This window comes from Argopecten irradians, chromosome 2 (genome assembly GCF_041381155.1).
Source record: "Argopecten irradians isolate NY chromosome 2, Ai_NY, whole genome shotgun sequence".
Taxonomy (NCBI): domain Eukaryota; kingdom Metazoa; phylum Mollusca; class Bivalvia; order Pectinida; family Pectinidae; genus Argopecten; species Argopecten irradians.
Window position 1 is genome coordinate 31,781,244 of NC_091135.1, and position 19,488 is coordinate 31,800,731.

Consider the following 19,488-nt stretch of genomic DNA (forward strand, 5'->3'; position numbering starts at 1 on the left):
AGCTAGTGTGACCTATAGATCTGTTCATGTTTCTGCACTTGTCCCCATATAATCAAGTCCATAGTCTGTGACAACCTTAACCTTAAGTGCTAAATTATAAAGGACATTTAAGTTTATCTGATAGACTTCATCATCTTTGCTTTTATTTGAGTTTGAGCTTTATTTCTGCTGTAGAACTTGAGAGCAGTGTATCTTTAGTTTGTAAATGGTGAAGGTGACTTTGACAAGTGACCCACAGATCTAGAGTCACAGAGTACAAAAAGAGTGATTTTACCCCTGGTGGCTGAATCCTCCTGCTGCATGTCATTACACCTTACACCATATACACCTCTAGGTAGCTGATTAAAGGTCTGTGGAGATGTAACTGACAGTGTGTTGATGTTTTTATCCAGAGAATCAGAATTCCCTCCATCAACAAAATCTGATACATTTTAAAATAATTTGCAATGATCAGGGAACAAGTCAAACAAAATCCTAACTCATTTATAATGATGAAAGAAGAGCTCTTAAGTTCACTACACAATAAACACAGTCAAATGTCTGATGGATGATGTTGTGAACACTGTAGTTTATGGTGTGCGTAAGTTGACTGGATTTCAATTTTATTCATTTCTTCCTTGTCTGAGATCTATATTTACCAGACGAGATGGCTAGTGCATGGGAATCCTTATCATTCTGAGAAGTGTGTATGGGGCAGTGGTGATTTAATTAGACTAAGATGAAAACTTTGTGGTCATGCCTGAGATTAGTCCTTGTTTCTGAGATATACTACTGAAATTTTTTTCTTATAGACTGTACTATAAGTTACTACAGTATCTGAGTAAAGTGTACTAGAACATTGGAGGACAGGGAGGATTTGTAGTAAAATTTAGCTCGACTGTTTAAGATGTTCCGAACCCGCACTGGAATTCAAGATCAAATCCCACTTAGAGTAGTTGTCAGATACTGAGTAAGTTGATGGTTTTTCTCCAGGTACTCCTAAATCTGGCATATCCTTAAATGATCCTGGCTGTTAATTGGTCTTAAACAATATAAAAGTTAGGAAAGGAAATCTTTAAGTAGAAGCATACAAAAACTGGGGGAGAGATGTTTTCATAGTAAAACTATGTATCTGGGCTATATTCTTAACAGAACTTACAAGAGAGATAGCATATGCTAAGGAATTTCTTTAAAATTAAAAGAAATATGAAAAAAAATACAAGAAATAAATTTGTAGTAAAATAAATCTGTTGTAAAATCTTTACTGGTTAATTCTGGATGAATCTTGTGGACTGTCAATATGACCAGATTGATGAACATGGCAAGCAAGCTAAACAAACAGTAGTACTAGTACATCAGTAAGATAGTGGGGGAGTAAAGGTTGCCACCTCTGTCAGATATCAGATGGCTAGACCAGATATAAGGTACCATATAGTTCCTTATAATTATAGTGTACATGTAGAGGTCCATCATTAAGTCTATGTGGCCATCTTGTTTGCATCTTTCAAATGGACCGAATAGAATTTCCAGTAATGTATTACATTGACACTGCAGGATAGATGAAACATGTACAGCTTCATCAAAAATGATTGCAGATAGATCTACTGGAAGTTATGCAATAAATCGTTAATTCAAATACAATGGTAAAAAACTGTAGTGTTCTGATCATGATGAAGAGAAGATGGTGACATGACTCCAAGTTGTATAGAAGTTAGAGGTATTTAGATAATGTTGTAAACATTAGATAGCGGGAGCACGGTATATAATCTGATATGTAAAGAGTTAGTACTGGAAAGAGAGGGGGGAGGAGGGGGCATTAACCAAGAAAGGGGAGCTAGTGGGGCTGAGGCAGAGATGTAAGGAGAACCACCTGTCTTTAGGGGCTAGTGCAACAAACAGCTGCCTGGTTGATTGATTGATGGGGCTTAACGTCCTTGTTCTGGTTATAACCAGCTGCCTGGTTCAACTTCCTGTGAGACTTTATGATAAATCTCCCATAACATTGTGTCAGGCCTTGTAACCAGGTATCAAGCACACTCAATGGTTGAAGGTCAACCAGCCAAGATTGGTCAATGGTTGAAGGTCATCAAGTCTAGCTCAGTCAATGGTTCAAGGTCATCAAATCCAGCTGAATCAATGGTTCAATGTTATCAAGCCAAACTCGTCCATGGTTTAAGGTCATTTAGGGTCAAATGTATTACTGATTCAACTTCTTTTCAATTATTAATTAATCATATTTGGATGGTGATTCTAGTAAATTGTGAAGGTCCAGATTTTGCATCTATACATATTTGATTAAAGTCTGCTGTTTTATGTAAATATACAATTTCCTTATATATGTGTTTTTTTTAAAGTATTTAAAAAGTCTTACTTGAGCTTGGTATCAGTTATCTCTTTGTTTGCTTATCAACATAATTGATTGATAAGATGTAGGAAGTTATTAGAACAGGTTGTAAGGCAAGATTGCCGACATATTATAATATAATGGAAGTCTGCTGTAAATCCTGCGGTTTGTGATGAAGATAAAACAATGTTTCAACTTTTTATCTTTTCTGAAAATCATTATCAATATTACTGCTTCCATCTGAAATACAGACCCCAGGAAGCATCAGTGATTGGTAGTTTGGGAGTCACATGTTGTTGTAAATCTTTTTGAGAGGATGAAAAAATTCTTCTGATGCTGCAACCGCTTGGCTGCAGAATCTTGTACATTAAACAATGGTTCAGACAGGTAACATGCATGTTTTATATTGCATCTCGTCCCTGTGGCGCTTCCTGCAGACATAACAACTCCTGTCTGTCTTAGCTTTGTAGCTATGAGATAATCGTTACAAGATTATCAGATTGTGTAAAAGAAAATCTTCATTTCATGCCCGCCTTTGTTTTTATATGTCTCTAACATACCTAGAAGTTCTATAGTTCTAATAGGGGTATGATGGCAGAGAAATGATGTTTAAAACAATAATTAATCTAGATCTGGATAGTCTATAGTTTACCAAGGACAGAGTCTGACCGGATCTAAGTGGATTTTGTAGTTCACATGGAATTGCACAATCAAACCTTGGTTTGATCCTGGAATCTCCAACCACTAGTTAGACTGGCCCTCTATCTATGAATATTATCATCAATAAGATTTGGTTTTATTTTTGGTCTTTATGATTTGTATGATTCTAACTTTCAAACAAAGGAGAGATAATCTGGTATTAGAATTTTGCTTGGCATTCACAGAGGCTAATTCCAAGGTTTACCGATCCGTACATTTTGATGAAATTGTGAATATAATGAAAATATTACATTTGTAAAATTTTACTGCCATGCATACAGCAATAAGTAAAATGTAGAAAATTGAGATTCCAATATTTTACATTGAGAAATTTTGGACTGGAATCCCTTGTTTACATTGTAGTAGAAGTGTTGAACATCTATAGACAACATCTGTAATGATCTTTACATGATCTCATAGGGAATGAATCAATTATGTGTTTATCTCACAATATGAATGTGATTTTTCTGTGAGTACATATGAAAATTGAGGAGCCACTTTAAAATTTTACATTAGAATGACCGAAGTCTGCATACTTGTGTGACATAGTTGTGGTGAGAAATACTTGTATAGGGTTTCAGATGGGATGAAATAAACAAATTATAAAGATGCACTGAATAAAATTGACAAACTGAATTTTTTTGTATCTGTGTCAGGTGTGCCATGACAGAACATAGCTATTGACGGGTGTACACACAATGGTATGATCAGTATGGCAGACAATAGCTAGATATAGTGTATCATAACACTGCCCTCTGACCTTAGAGCCAGTGGCCTGGGCAAAGTACTGTAATCTTCTTCAGTGAGGAAAACAAAAATAAATATTGTATCAAATGTTGTAGTTTGACAGTAAACAACCTGTGAGGTGTAATGTGACCAGTTTTTATGTCTGAGTGAACAGTTTGATGTTGTAAGGCTGCTGACTTGCGGAATGTCGGAGTGGGTGTAACACAGTGTTAAAAAGCTCTGTAGAATGTATGAGTAAGTGCTACACAGTGTTAAAAAGCTCCAGTTATTTTATGGGTAGAACTTTATTGAAGTTAATGATTGTTCTAACAGCTGTCAACATATTTGTCAATAACCGGATTACCCCAGTCAAAGCCCTATATACTTTTTCTAAGATCCCTTGTGTCCCAATGTACTTTGATCTCTAAATAAGAACTTGTTGTGGCTAAACGAATCTGATAGTCATTCACAAGGTGTCTGACAGAAGACTAACTACCTAGAGCAGTACTTGCTGTATGTTCATGGTTTTTCTATGGGTGCTTTGGATTAACCATAGGTGACCAAAGCTACTATTTGGATACTACCTTGGTAATAAAATTATGGCATGTAAGTCCTTGGTAAATGTTCTAAAATAATTAGAATTGGACACCTTTCTCATGTGAGGAGATTCACAGCCTGTTATGGTAATGATCTGGAGTAGAAGAAGTGCCATTTAATTTTTTTACTGAGCACATTTTTAGGGACAGGATGACCTATAGGCATCATGCAACTGCCGTTGGCATCCACCGTCTGCCGTGTGTAAACTAAATGCCCAATGTACTCATATTTGGCCTGTGAGCATGCTGGGATGAAGGGCTACCTAAATTGTGAAAATGAATGACCTGGACCTACTTTCCAGGTCACAGGGGTAAAATAGGCTAAAATCTTTGAACGACTTCTTCTCAATAACCATAAGGCCAGGAGTACTCATATTTTGGCTGTAGCATGCTTGGATTAAGGGCTACCAGAGTTGTGAAAATGAATAACCTTGACCTACTTTTAAGGTCATAGGGGTTAAATAGGTTATAATCTTTGACAACTTCTTGTAACGAGCTGAAAGGCCCAATGTACTCATATTTTGCTTGAAGTATGCATGCTGGGATGACGCGTACGGTCTTCTTAAGTTGTGAAAATAAATGACCTTGAAGTACTATCAAGGTCACTGGGGTCAAATAGGCTAAAATCTTTTAATGACTTTTTCTAACTTACTGAAAGGTCCAGGGTATTCATATTTAGCCAGTAGCATGCTGAGATAAAAGGCTACCAAAGTTGTGACCTGCTTTCAAAGTCACGTGGGTCAAATATTCTAAAATCTTGAATTTTGAACAACTGAAATTCCACCAGTGTGATTTAGCTGAAACTTGCGTGAAATGATCCTGACATGGTCCCAACAAAGTGTTGTTATTCGTTTGGTCGATCCGAAATTCAAGATGGTCCCCACAACCGCCACCTTGAAAACATATTTTGAACTTCTTCTAAAGTTCTATCCATGCGATTTGTCTGACACTTGCATGAAATGATCCTTACATGGTTCTGACGAAGAATTTCTATTTTTTGAGTTGATCCGGAATCCAAGATGACTGCCTCAGCCACCATGTTCAAGAAATATTTTGAACTTCTTTTTCAGTTCTATAGGTGCAATTTGGCGCAAACTTGCCTAAAATGATCCTGACATGGTCCGTACAAAGTATTGTTATTTTTCGGGTTGATCCGAAATCGAAGATCGCTGGCTCAGACGTTAGTTATCTATAAAACAAATTTTAAAGTTCAACCTATTCGATTTGGCTGAAACTTGCCTGGAATTACCCTGATATGATCTTGACAACGTGTTGTTATATCTCTGGTTGATTCCAAAGATGGCTACCATGACACCATATCTTATTAATTTCCTATACGGCTATTGCGAAGGTAGTCAGATGACCATTAAGGCCCTTGGGTCTCTTGTTGAGATAAAAATTCAGAAAGATTTTCCATTCAAAAAGCCATGGTTGTTTCATATGATAAAATGGTGTAAGGACATATGTACTGAGGACATTAAGACCAGGAATCCCTGGATTATGAGTACTAATGGGGAGAGCTCCCTTCATTAGTACCAAGTAATGATAGTGTGCTAATGTTACTACAATTCCCTAAGGACAGACCAGCCACTGTTCCTAGTGATCAGGGTCGGCTAGGTTTGTTTGGGGAGGACATTTCTGTTGTAGCCACTAAATCATTGATGTTATATGTGTTGTACAGGCAAAGCTATAAAGCTTGATGGGAATCGGTACATCAATCAAATAAATCAGATATACCAGATACAAAATGTTTGCAGATTGGAAAAAAAATAAAATGCTTCTTGGCATTTTAACTGTTGATCTATGCAAAACAAAGGTTTATCATTGGCAATCAGCAAACAGCAGAGAATACATAGTTAATGTAAACGGTAAAATACAGTTAGTAACTAATTTATTGTCTACAAATGTACATGACTCCGCCTATTACTTAATACAAGGGTGGTGTTCTTGCTCAAAGGATAGGTAAGGAAGACTTTCCATTGTCAAATATAGAAAAATCAGAATGTTTGATTCAATTTCAAATTATGATACTGCTTACAAATATGGGTATTTTACATGTAACAGATATTTACACAGTGTGATGACATAAGTAAAGGAATACATGTTTTCTATTTATTTCAGATATGTAAAGAATTAAACAGTCCCAGCATTCCAGGGGTGAAGAAGTTTCAAGGTCATCGTGGCGTTTGGAAATGTGTGGTATCCAAGGCAGCTGGTCGCATGTATCAGGTAAGTAACACCATGTCAGACAAGTTACAGGTAACCACCAACAGGTAATCACTCGGGTGGTCTGCAGGGTTAGTCGCATGTATCAGGTAAGTAACACCATGTCAGACAAGTTACAGGTAACCACCAACAGGTAATCACTCGGGTGGTCTGCAGGGTTAGTCGCATGTATCAGGTAAGTAACACCATGTCAGACAAGTTACAGGTAACCACCAACAGGTAATCACCCGGGTGGTCTGCAGGGTTAGTCGCATGTATCAGGTAAGTAACACCATGTCAGACAAGTTACAGGTAACCACCAACAGGTAATCACTCGGGTGGTCTGCAGGGTTAGTCGCATGTATCAGGTAAGTAACACCATGTCAGACAAGTTACAGGTAACCACCAACAGGTAATCACCCGGGTGGTCTGCAGGGTTAGTCGCATGTATCAGGTAAGTAACACCATGTCAGACATGTTACAGGTAACTACCAACAGGTAATCACTCGGGTGGTCTGCAGGGTTAGTCGCATGTATCAGGTAAGTAACACCATGTCAGACATGTTACAGGTAACCACCAACAGGTAATCACCCGGGTGGTCTGCAGGGTTAGTCGCATGTATCAGGTAAGTAACACCATGTCAGACATGTTACAGGTAACTACCAACAGGTAATCACTCGGGTGGTCTGCAGGGTTAGTCGCATGTATCAGGTAAGTAACACCATGTCAGACATGTTACAGGTAACCACCAACAGGTAATCACCCGGGTGGTCTGCAGGGTTAGTCGCATGTATCAGGTAAGTAACACCATGTCAGACATGTTACAGGTAAACACCAACAGGTAATCACCCGGGTGGTCTGCATGGTTAGTTTGTCAGTATGCTTCAGTGGGATTACACACGTATACAGGAGAAAGTCTCATAAACAGTCCTATCTGTTGATAGAGCATTGAGAAATATAAAATCAATATGTACAATGACAGTAGATTTAACAAACAAACAAAATCTAATAACCAACAATATTCTGATTGATAGGTCAGTATATAGTTTATATATTACTGTTAGGAGATTGAATATCTATAATCATAATTACCGGTATGCTAAAAATAACCAGGTTTTATGAACTACATAAATTCTAGTAACCATGGTAACAAATCACCAATTTTTTCTTTACTGCAGTTGGAATTGTACTGCCTTGTTTGATTGATTACATTGGTTACTTTGTGAGAGATTTTTAATCAAATTAGTACCAGGCTGCACTCATCAGCTGGTAAACTGTGTTTCTAAGTCTGCTCCGAGTAATTAAAACATCCTCTCTTAACGCTGTCCCTAAACGCTCTGTCTCCTATATAGCCATAGCAGGAAAACATGTGTGTTTTACAGGGTCTGGAACTGGGACATGTTTTAGCTAGCATGCTGGAAAAAAAATCTTTAAAAATCAAACTAATCTAAAATGAAATGGATTGAAGATGTTTTTATCATCTTTACTTAAATAGGATTTTTGTAAATTTAATGCAACATGCACCCCAATGATATCTAAATTTTATTATTCATTTCACTGAATTTATTCATGTGGTTTGATCAATGTTGGATGAAAGCCATGTAGCTTTTACACAATTCCTCGAGGCTTGTAGTGTCCATATTATGTCTGGGCATTGAATGTTCCAGGAAATCATCAGCACAGTAATTGATAGCAATAGATAAACTTAATAGATGATATATTGAATTGCTCAGAATTTATCAGTGAAGAAGTTTGCTGAAGAGCTAAGAAGTATAATTCTAATTACATATACACATCTATGTAGAATAAACTTATGACTGTTTATGTTGTGTAATGTATCCAAGTTTTATTGGAAAACATACAGCAAATGTGTTAAAGCCATTTTAGACACTCAAATCAGTATTACTATCAGACTGTAAGACTATATTTTGATAATTCAAATTATTTTCTTAAAAATTATCTGTTAAGTCTCAGTCATGCAAAAAGAGTCATATAGTGGAACCCATGCCTGTCCCATCCCATCCTGTCCTGTTTCGTCCCATTTCATTCTGTCCTATCCAGATTTCTAATGGAGGTGCGGGAGGCATTTTAATGCCTTTACAGACATTTCTAGTGAAGGAATGTGTAGTATTTGTAGGAATCAGTAACTCCTCATTGTAAATACCTAGATACTGTTGTTATCAGCCTGTAGAGGATCAAGTGGGAGACCGATAATTGACATGTGACATAAATGGAAACCTGTGCCATATTGGGTTCTTATTTACATGTCAATCATTGATTTACATGACGGGGGAGTTATAAATACAGACAAGCTGATATGGTCCTCATTTATCAAATCCCTCCACTGGCATTACAGACAGGCCTATTTACACCCAATAGTCATTGTAATGGTGATTGGTGCATGTTTTAGAATGAGTTAGGGATTTCCTGTGGAAAGTCATCTTAATCAGTTCTATACCACTATTGATACCTAATGAAGGGGATTAAGTTCTGTACATCCACATATACAGGAAATCTGTACTTGATGAGTATGTTGTAAGATAGGAAGTTTAAACTGGTGACAGCATGATGTACATGATAAAAGTAGTGAAGAAGTTTTAGTCTGTCAATGAGTAGAATATATTCTGGGTTTGAGTTTTGTTGTTTAACGTCCTATTAACAGCCATGGTCATATAAGGATATGCTAGGTTTGTTGGTGGAGGAAAGCCAGAAAACCTAGAGAAAAACCACCGATCAGAATATATTCTATATGTGTTCGTACATCTGCTGTTTGTCAAAAATATTTAAACAATATGCAACATAATGCCATATTAATAAGGTTCTACATTTAAATTTCAATACAATAACTAACCAAAAGTGGTCTTAATGCATACCTCCTTTTGTTTGTTATTGATGGACTATTTTGTTTTCATCTTTATCATACTTTAAAACCTTTAACCAATTGCATTGAAATTTTGCAAAATAACCTTGCTGTCAATGGTTGATAAAAATTGTGAATCAAATGGTGTGCAACCACACACTTTAGCAATGACACCAAAACGGTCATATTGGCTCAAAAAAAATGTTCAGCACTTAGGATGATGAATGTTTTCATTAGTTTAGGTTTTATGTAGGATGATGAATGTTTTCATTAGTTTAGGTTTTATGTAGGATGATGAATGTTTTCATTAGCTTAGGTTTTATGTAGGATGATGAATGTTTTCATTAGCTTAGGTTTTATGTAGGATGATGAATGTTTTCATTAGTTTAGGTTTTATGTAGGATGATGAATGTTTTCATTAGTTTAGGTTTTATGTAGGATGATGAATGTTTTCATTAGTTTAGGTTTTATGTAGGATGATGAATGTTTTCATTAGCTTAGGTTTTATGTAGGATGATGAATGTTTTCATTAGCTTAGGTTTTATGTAGGATGATGAATGTTTTCATTAGCTTAGGTTTTATGTAGGATGATGAATGTTTTCATTAGCTTAGGTTTTATGTAGGATGATGAATGTTTTCATTAGCTTAGGTTTTATGTAGGATGATGAATGTTTTCATTCGCTTAGGTTTTATGTAGGATGATGAATGTTTTCATTAGCTTAGGTTTTATGTAGGATGATGAATGTTTTCATTAGCTTAGGTTTTATGTAGGATGATGAATGTTTTCATTAGCTTAGGTTTTATGTAGGATGATGAATGTTTTCATTAGCTTAGGTTTTATGTAGGATGATGAATGTTTTCATTAGCTTAGGTTTTATGTAGGATGATGAATGTTTTCATTAGCTTAGGTTTTATGTAGGATGATGAATGTTTTCATTAGCTTAGGTTTTATGTAGGATGATGAATGTTTTCATTAGCTTAGGTTTTATGTAGGATGATGAATGTTTTCATTAGCTTAGGTTTTATGTAGGATGATGAATGTTTTCATTAGCTTAGGTTTTATGTAGGATGATGAATGTTTTCATTAGCTTAGGTTTTATGTAGGATGATGAATGTTTTCATTAGCTTAGGTTTTATGTAGGATGATGAATGTTTTCATTAGCTTAGGTTTTATGTAGGATGATGAATGTTTTCATTAGCTTAGGTTTTATGTAGGATGATGAATGTTTTCATTAGTTTAGGTTTTATGTAGGATGATGAATGTTTTCATTAGCTTAGGTTTTATGTAGGATGATGAATGTTTTCATTAGCTTAGGTTTTATTTTTTCCCTGTGAGAAAAGATAAAGATAAAAAATGAAATCAATGTAATTGATTAATTATTGGTCAATTTTAACAGGAAATAATTTATCTTACTTCATCCACTCATTGGCCATACTTGACTCCAAAAGGCTGATAAACATGTCAAAACTGTTCTTAAAGTACATTTTCTGTTGCCATTGGTTAATGCAATAACATAATCTTTGGTTACTGTAATTTCAAATGTTCTTGTAATTGTCACAACAACCATTAAAGTACAGTGAAAAGTGATTGAATGTCTGGGATTATCAGTTTTGTTTCAGATAATATATATAAGATGCATTTCTATTACAGGCTGTGGAATACAATGGCTTCCTGTATGATACATCACAGCAGATTGAGCTGAAAAGTTCGGCCCTCTTAGAAAAAGCAAAGAGTTCTGCCAGACTGTTTGTGAGGAAGCCATTTATTGGAGTATTTAAGGTAGAGTTGACCAGAGATGTATTCTATAACTTCTGAGTGGATGAGACACCTATCTCGATCTCGAAGTTTGATCATAACATTGTCTATAATCTAAAACTTCTACAGGATTTAGGCCTCTTTGTTAAAAAGTCATTTGAACTGAGGAAAGCTGGCTTGATAAATGTTTAAGTAGTTGTTTTGATCTACTGTGTGTTATGTACATGTATGTTTTGTTATCAATCACTTTTGTATGGATGTAAGGAAGCAATAAAGTTGAATTGAATATAATGAGTTTGATTCAGCTTGAGAAAGGATGGCTTTTTAGCCCACCATCATCAGATGTCTCACATTTCATATGTGGGTTCCCCTAGGGCCCTAGTTGTGCATATTGCATTTTGGGACCAATCGGTCAACAAGATGGCCGCCAGGCAACCATCTTGGATTTTGATACTTAAAGTTTGTTATCGCTATTTCTCAGAAAGTACTGAAGGGATCTTTCTCAAATTTCATATGTAGGTTCCCCTAGGGCCCTAGTTGTGCATATTGTGTTTTGGAACCGATCCGTCAACAAGATGGCCGCCAGGCAGTCATCTTGGATTTTGATAGTTAAAGATTGTTATCGCTATTTCTCACAAAGTACTAAAGGGATCTTTCTCAAATTTTATATGTAGGTTCCCCTAGGGCACTAGTTGTGCATAATGCATTTTGGGATCGATCGGTCGACAAAATGGCTGCCAAGAAGCCATCTTGGATTTTGATAGTTTAAGTTTATTAATGCTGTTTCTCAGAAAGTACTGAAGCGATCTGTCTCAAATTTTATATGTAGTATGTTTGCAAAAGTTTGAAAAGCAGAGAAAAGATCCCCCTTTCCATTATCAGACACAGATCATTCTTTGGTGGGTGCCAAGATCCCTCTAGGATCTCTTGTTTATTATTATTGTCATATTTCAAGTTAGATTATAAGTGAAAATTTGTCATTGCAGATATACTCTATGTATACAGTTGTAAGGATAATGTCGAAAGGCTTAAATTCATTCATATTTTACCAGATATATCATTTTATTGCCATATCATTTTACATTAGACTGTGTATGGTTGTATTTGTTAAATTTACACATTTATAAGCTAAGTTTGACTGTGTCCATATTTGATAGAAACTGATAATTTTAACGATTTAAAACAGATCCGTAAATTTGACTGTGTGGTGGTGAGCGTACACCTGAAGGCCACAGGACTAAATAATCAGGACCTGCCTAAGCTCCAGAAGGAAATAGACCAGGTGCCACATGTGGTGGAGGCTATAGAAGACCACTACCCAGGTAGATATGTTACACCTGAATCTCTGGCAAAGATTGTAATTTCATTTGAAATACTTGGTATCTGTAGCATCTTTGTTAAAACAAGACAGGGTTCATGAAATGCATACAGTGTAACTTGTCAAAACTGACCCTTGTCTTATCTGGAACCCTGTCTATTCCAGCATTATTTTATGGTATTTTCCCTTCATAATCTATAGTAATTAAAACCTGCATAATCTGGAACCTGACTACATTGGTCAAATATGTTGGTACCAATGTACATTTGGTTCAGAAAATTTACACTGTAATGAATGAAATATATAAAGTACTTAATTTTGTTTTGTATGACAGTTTACCTTGTGCTTGTAGTAATCACTTTTAATGTAGTTGTTATGAACTGTTATGTTTTAATTATTAATGCTTCAAAAACCTTTTTTTTTAAAAGCACTAATATTCAATAATTATTAATGCTTCAAGAACTCTTGGGGGCCGCGGTGGCCTGGTGGTTAAGATGTCTAGACATAATTCCACAAGCCCTTCAACTCTGGGGCGCGAGTTGGAATTTCACAGTGGGCAGTTGCCAGGTACTGACCGTCGGTCTGTGATTTTCTCTGAGTACTCCGGCTTTCCTCCACCAACAAACCTGGCATGTCCTTAAATGACCCTGGCTGTTAATACGAAATTAAACTAATAAACCCAAACACTTAAGAACGCATTTCATAGAATCTGAGATGAACTGACAATCTTTGAAGATGTTGCATGGATAAGTAATCTTCAATTATAACTTTGTGTTTCAGGAGAGAAGGATATCATAATGTTGGGCGACTTTAACCTTGCTCCAGATAAGGAAGGTAAGACCTACCCTCAAAAGTAATGTACATCCATGTGGAAGATACTTCAATATATATATGATTAGTACCTCAGCCTTTCCTCAAGCACCAAAGCCTGTTTTTAAACCCCCATTAGGGGGGGGGCATACTGGAATCAGCTTGTCCATCCGTCTATCTGTCTGTAGAAAAATTTTCTCCTCCTTAACTATAGCACCGATTTCAATGAAAGTTGTCAGTATTGTTGGGGACTTTGTGTCAATATGCTTGCAGGTTTTGTTTGTCAAAAGTTTGGTTGCCGGTTGCCATGGTAACTAGGTCACTATACATGCAGGTTTTTAAATATGTTTGAACAACTTAAATGAAACTTGAGAGTATTGCTTTGGAATATGTGGGGATGGGCATGAAGGTTTCCGTAGTCAAAATTTTAGTTGCTATGGTAACCAGATCAATATACACAGGTTAAAATTTGTCTGGACAACTTGTAAATTCCCTGTGACCATGATGTTTTTTTCAAGAACATGTCAGACACCTCTAATAAGACGAAGGGGGAGGTAATAGTCAGCCATTGACTTACAGTTCTATTTTTTGTTGTTGTTGAAATATTGATAGGTGAAAAATGACCAATGGCAGCACAACATTGCTTCATTCTTGCCATCTTAAAGTTTGAAAACTGAAGCGCTAGCCTTTTACTGCAATAACGAGTGTATGTGTGATTTGCTGTCAACTGATGATTTAGATTTTAAATCTTTCTTTTGAAAAACACTTTTAGGAAATTTTTAACATGTGTACATACTTCCTGTTAAATAGATGTTTATCCATCATGGTGATATTACTTTTTTCTTCTCCAGACTTCAACTGTTTGCGAGACAGACGTTACTCCAACTGTATCCCTGACGGCCATTTTACCAACATCAGTAACAACAACCTGAAGGGCTCACAAACCTACGACCATATATGGATCTCGGAGCAGTCAAAGGAAATATTCACAGGTAAAAACTCAAATGACTGAGAAATTGTTTCATTTTAACATATATGTAAGAAAAAAAGGCAAATTAAAATTATTTTTCCCCAATGAAATCACATTTTCTTTATATAGAGGGAGGTAACTCTCAAATGGGATCATCACAGTGAACATTTATTGTTTATCACCTATGAACCATGTAAAAAGGTTCTCAATATGCTTTATTGATATTTCTAAGTGGTAAAGGTTCTCAATATGCGTTATTGATATTTCTAAGTGGTAAAGGTTCTCAATATGCGTTATTGATATTTCTAAGTGGTAAAGGTTCTCAATATGCTTTATTGATATTTCTAAGTGGCAAGTAAAGTTTCTCAATATGTTTTATTGATATTTATAAGTGGTAAAAGTAAATATAATGAGCTTAATATCAGTGTAAATACTATATTCCAAGTTTTTTAAGCTGTAAAAATTACAACTTTTATCAATACAAACAGTGACAATTGGGTAACACAATATCATTATGGGTAAATGTCTGTTTTCCCATTACAGGGTACTCGGGTGTGGTACGAGAGGGCCTCAGCAGTCCTTGGATCCCTAACGGCTGGTCCTGGGGAGGACTAATCAGTGACCACTGTCCAGTGTGGGCAGAATTTTACTCCAACAAGGACCTGGACACAGCGGATCTTAGTCTCAGTGCAGAAACCATTAAGTTTGCTGTAGGAGCTGACTGAATTGAGTCATCGCTGAACATAACGAAAGGCTGTGTCAGCTCTTACGTTGATAGATACATTAGGACCTAAAGCAGCTTTAGATTAGTTTGGAGTCTGTGTTAGAGAGTGACCACAAGCAAGTCAGAAATTTTAAGTGTACTATTTTCAGTGTGAAACACAAAATAGGAATGATTGTAATTCAGTGGTGTTATTGGACACAAGAAGGAATGTGGTAGCTATAGACATTTTTGCCGAGGAGATGGAACCTTAAGGTTGAAGTTACAGAAAGCTTGGTTAAGGAGACAGTATCTACAAGTGGACATTGGTTATTGGACCAAAATGAGGTAGCCATAGTTTCAGAAAGCTTTTCTGAGCAGGTTGATGTTACAGAAAATCCTGTTCAAGGAGACAGCACCCAAAGGTTGAGACTACAGACCCATTATTTATTGCTTACTCACATATATGAAATACAACAAGCTATGGCAGATGTTAGAGTTACCTGCCCTTCTAAATAGATATCTTGATGTTAGAGGTATGCAACTTAGCTTTACCAACACAGAGATTTAATATTTGAATTTTGAAAATATGTCTGGGTTATTTTTGGATAACTTCAAAATTTGGTCTACAGATATGTGTAAGATTTTCTTCGTGATAGATGGAACATGTTTAGCATGTAATGACCGATACAAATTCTTGCCATTTATTTGCTTTCTGGAGCTTTAAACCTGATATCTTGCCAATGTATATGGTTAGATGTTAGTATTGTCAAAACAGCATCAATATCACGATGTTATAGATGCCATTTTTTTTACTAGTAGGTGTTAGTTATTGATGTGGAGTGGTGAAGCAGAGACATTGCAATTTTTAAAGGCCGTATTTCAATTTAACGAGAAATTTAAGTTTTCCATTATAAAGTGCCAGATCATATGTTTCCTGTTTAACATGTCAAATACGAGCCTTGAGAACAAGGGGCAGAAACCCAAGTTTTGGCTAAATTGCTAGCAGGAAAACATGAACAATTTGATATTATTGTGTTGGTTTTATTTTTATTATTATTTTTTTTTTAAATATTTGAAGTATTGGTTTATATCTGCATGCTTGTACACATATTTGATGATTTGTAACAAAACATCAATGTCACCATTGTTTCATTACATTGACCTTTGACCGGCACAATATATTTTTGGTTCTAAATGATAAAGGATATATAATGGATCCAACTTATTATCATATTGGATATTATGGAATAATTACTAATTTCAAAATAAGAAAGTAAGAAGATGACGATTGTAGAAATTTGCTGTAATGGTTTGATTATATACTTACCATATACAAGCCAGAAAATCCTGCTTTGATGGAACAAAAAGGTTTATTAACTACCTTTCCTTTATCACATTCTCTGTACAAGCTCATGCGGAATGAAGCCAAGCTACTGGGCTATATGGGGATGTTAACTATGAGATCACTGTTGGGCCATAGACCAGCAGCAATATACAGTTCCTATTATAATGTTGGTGTGGATGTTCTTGTTTTAAATACTCATTATTGTTGTCTATTATTTTGCTACATTCTTAATTTCTGCCCATTTGTTTATATGCCAAAATATCATTTATAGCAAATGCAATAATGTTTGCTTATATTGTTGAGCAAGAAACAGATATGTTATAGTTAGTGTAGAGGCAAACTCCAATGCAATTTGTGTGATTTTTCTGTCATTTTGCCGCAGTATAGCTTATCTCATTCATCACTCATTCTTTAGTTTCATTTCAATACATATCATAGTGGCAGTTATGAAAGTGACATTTGTACTATTGGTACATATTTGATGCACTTAGATATTTGCAATATGCATAAACTACTATAGTGAAAACTTCAGAAAAGTTTGGATGGTTCCTCTAAGTGCTACAGACATGTGTATAATTCCAGTGTATTCAACTAAATATATTGTTGCTTGCAATTTTTAAAGTTTATTTAATGAAATGCTACAATATCATTATCATATTTATCAATGAAAATGAACAAAAGTTTATATACTTTGTATCATTTATCATGTTCCATATCATAAAATTAATGGTTTTTTGTGTAAAGCAATACTTAATAACAAAGCTAATTTTTAGTTTTAGGCAGTATGTGCCAAATTAGCTATAAGTTGTATATACAGGTATATGGTTATATCTATCCCACATCTATCTACCTGCGGATACGAGTGCCAAGATGCTTACACTTTGTGATTCTGGGAACTAATTTAGGTTTTAATATGCAGTGTTCTGTAACATGTCACATTAAATCTTAATTGTGCATACCATAAATTCCCAATTAAGGGTACCTTAAGTTTAACAAGGATGAACAAAAATATTTTATTTGTCTGTTTTAAACTAAAAAGTACAGAACAAATGAGAACTTGGAATATAAATCTGACTATCATCAAAATCCTACCTTATTAACTTACTAGGCACAAGTCAATGTGAATAGCAATATAGAGTTGTCAAGTTAATTTAATGCTACAATATTAAAAGAAGATTTTTTTTTCTTTGTTTTGATATTATATGTAATATATTTTTTACACTCTACACATCAGTATTTACATTTCCAATGCACAGTCAAATCTACTGAGCCCACTATGTATGTTATGTCTATGTAACAACAAGAACATTTGGCACGTTGTGATGTCAATTATGAAATTGTTAAAAATACCTGTTATTCAATATAACTTTATATCTGTAATGCTGGAAGTCCCACTTCTCATATGTCCAAAGGGGTTTGTTGATGTACAGTGATGTCAGAGAGTAATATATAAACCAATATTATATCTTTATATTTGATCAGCTCCATGCTGCATCATATTGATTGTCATATTTTTGGCATGAATCATTTTGTTACACAATGACCTATTTAGATACAGTGCTCTAGCATGCACCGTTCATTTTGTAGGTAGTTCCATATGTGTTACACAATAATGCAAAAATATGACAACTGATCCTTTTTAAAGTCATTTCACAGAGTAATTTTTAGACCAAATTGATATAATGAAATACTTGTTTTTAAGATATTATTAATCATTTTTCTAAACATGGTATGTTAGGAATATGCGACATATATGCTGTGTTGTACAGTAAACATAAAATTGGAGACTGTTCCATGCGGCTAATGCAGATGATTCCACACAGCCTTTGGTAATTGCTTTTTAATGTTGCTGTTTCAGGGTCCTAGTTAGTAGTAACGAAGGGGTCTATCATATTCTACCAATCACCCTTAACCTCACTAGCCCTTCATATCATGTGCAAAGTGGTGAGAGTGTCTAACATATTATCTGTCAGCTGGGGTGGCCTAGTGGTTAAGTTGTCTGACATTTTGCAACAAGTTTGTCGCCTCTTGGTCAGGAATTGAAAGCTCTGGGTATTTGTTAACAAATATTGGGTTTTTTTCTGTGGGAGTATCAAGTAGGACAGGAAAGATTAACCTTATTAATCTGACTTTTATATAACATACTGAATAAATACCAATGGTCAAGGTGTCGATATTTTAAACTAGCGTGAATGTGTATCTTCATTGGGATTGCTCTTAATTACCAGTCAATGGAACTGTTCACACTGGCATTCGGATCTCTTCTATAAACTGTTCATATTGTCAGTGTATTCAATATTTTGTAATAAGAAAATTGACCTGTTCAGTAGCTCATACTTACCTCTGGTAAATCTAGCTATGTTGACAAGAATTTCAAAACTGCTGATGTTATCAACTACAAAAAGGTGTATCTTTCATTTTAATGGACTTTACATGCAAACTAATCCATCTACATTTGTAGATCCAATGGTTTTACTGAGTTTACATCATAGTTGTCCTCAAAAATCCATCACTTTCATCATCATCATCACCATCATCAAAAATCCATCACTTTCATCATCATCATCACCATCATCAAAAATCCATCACTTTCATTATCATCATCATAATTGCAACAACACTCACTGGCCAGTTTGTTTGCTTTTAGCTTGATCTTGTACAAGACTATGATAGATATCTAGGAGTTAATTGTCCTCCGTGTTTACTTAATCTTAGGGTAGACCACAATTGTTTTACATTATCGTTTATAATTTTAATTTCAATACATTTGTATCAGCAGTAATGAAAGCAAGTTTTTATCAAATATTTAAGTGTTTATTTTAATTTCTCAACAGTTTTGTTAACAATGAGACTATTTTGTTTGCAAACCAAAAAATGTTGATACACATATGTTGATGAGAATTACAGTCATTTCAGCCTGTTAACCGTGTCTTGTTGTGTTTCCTTATTATCAGTACGCTTATTATAGATTGTTCCACCAGAGTCACACAAACTTGATTTGCACAGTCCAACCCACATGAATGACCTGCATACTTGTCTCATATAGACCAAAAACATACTGTTAATGTACATGTTTTAGTGCTTTCCACTTCCTACATTTTTCACTAAAGCATGATTACGTTAATTTTCTATATGCTGTAAGTATAGCAATTACTGTAAATTGTGACTGTTTACAG

General features: G+C 35.2%; 1 protein-coding gene across 3 annotated transcripts in view; it reads left to right on the forward strand.

Moving 5' to 3' along the window:
- LOC138315153 (endonuclease/exonuclease/phosphatase family domain-containing protein 1-like) overlaps window positions 1-19,236 on the forward strand; it is a 41,342-nt gene extending 22,106 nt beyond the window's left edge. For all 3 annotated transcript variants that reach the window (XM_069255945.1, XM_069255947.1, XM_069255946.1), the window contains exons 4-9: window positions 6,466-6,573; window positions 11,062-11,190; window positions 12,353-12,488; window positions 13,265-13,318; window positions 14,146-14,286; window positions 14,808-19,236. In XM_069255945.1, the coding sequence (XP_069112046.1) occupies window positions 6,466-6,573; window positions 11,062-11,190; window positions 12,353-12,488; window positions 13,265-13,318; window positions 14,146-14,286; window positions 14,808-14,989 (750 nt within the window). In that variant the 3' untranslated portion in view covers window positions 14,990-19,236. The remainder of the gene's footprint in view (window positions 1-6,465; window positions 6,574-11,061; window positions 11,191-12,352; window positions 12,489-13,264; window positions 13,319-14,145; window positions 14,287-14,807) is intronic.
- The last annotated feature ends 252 nt before the right edge of the window (window positions 19,237-19,488 follow it).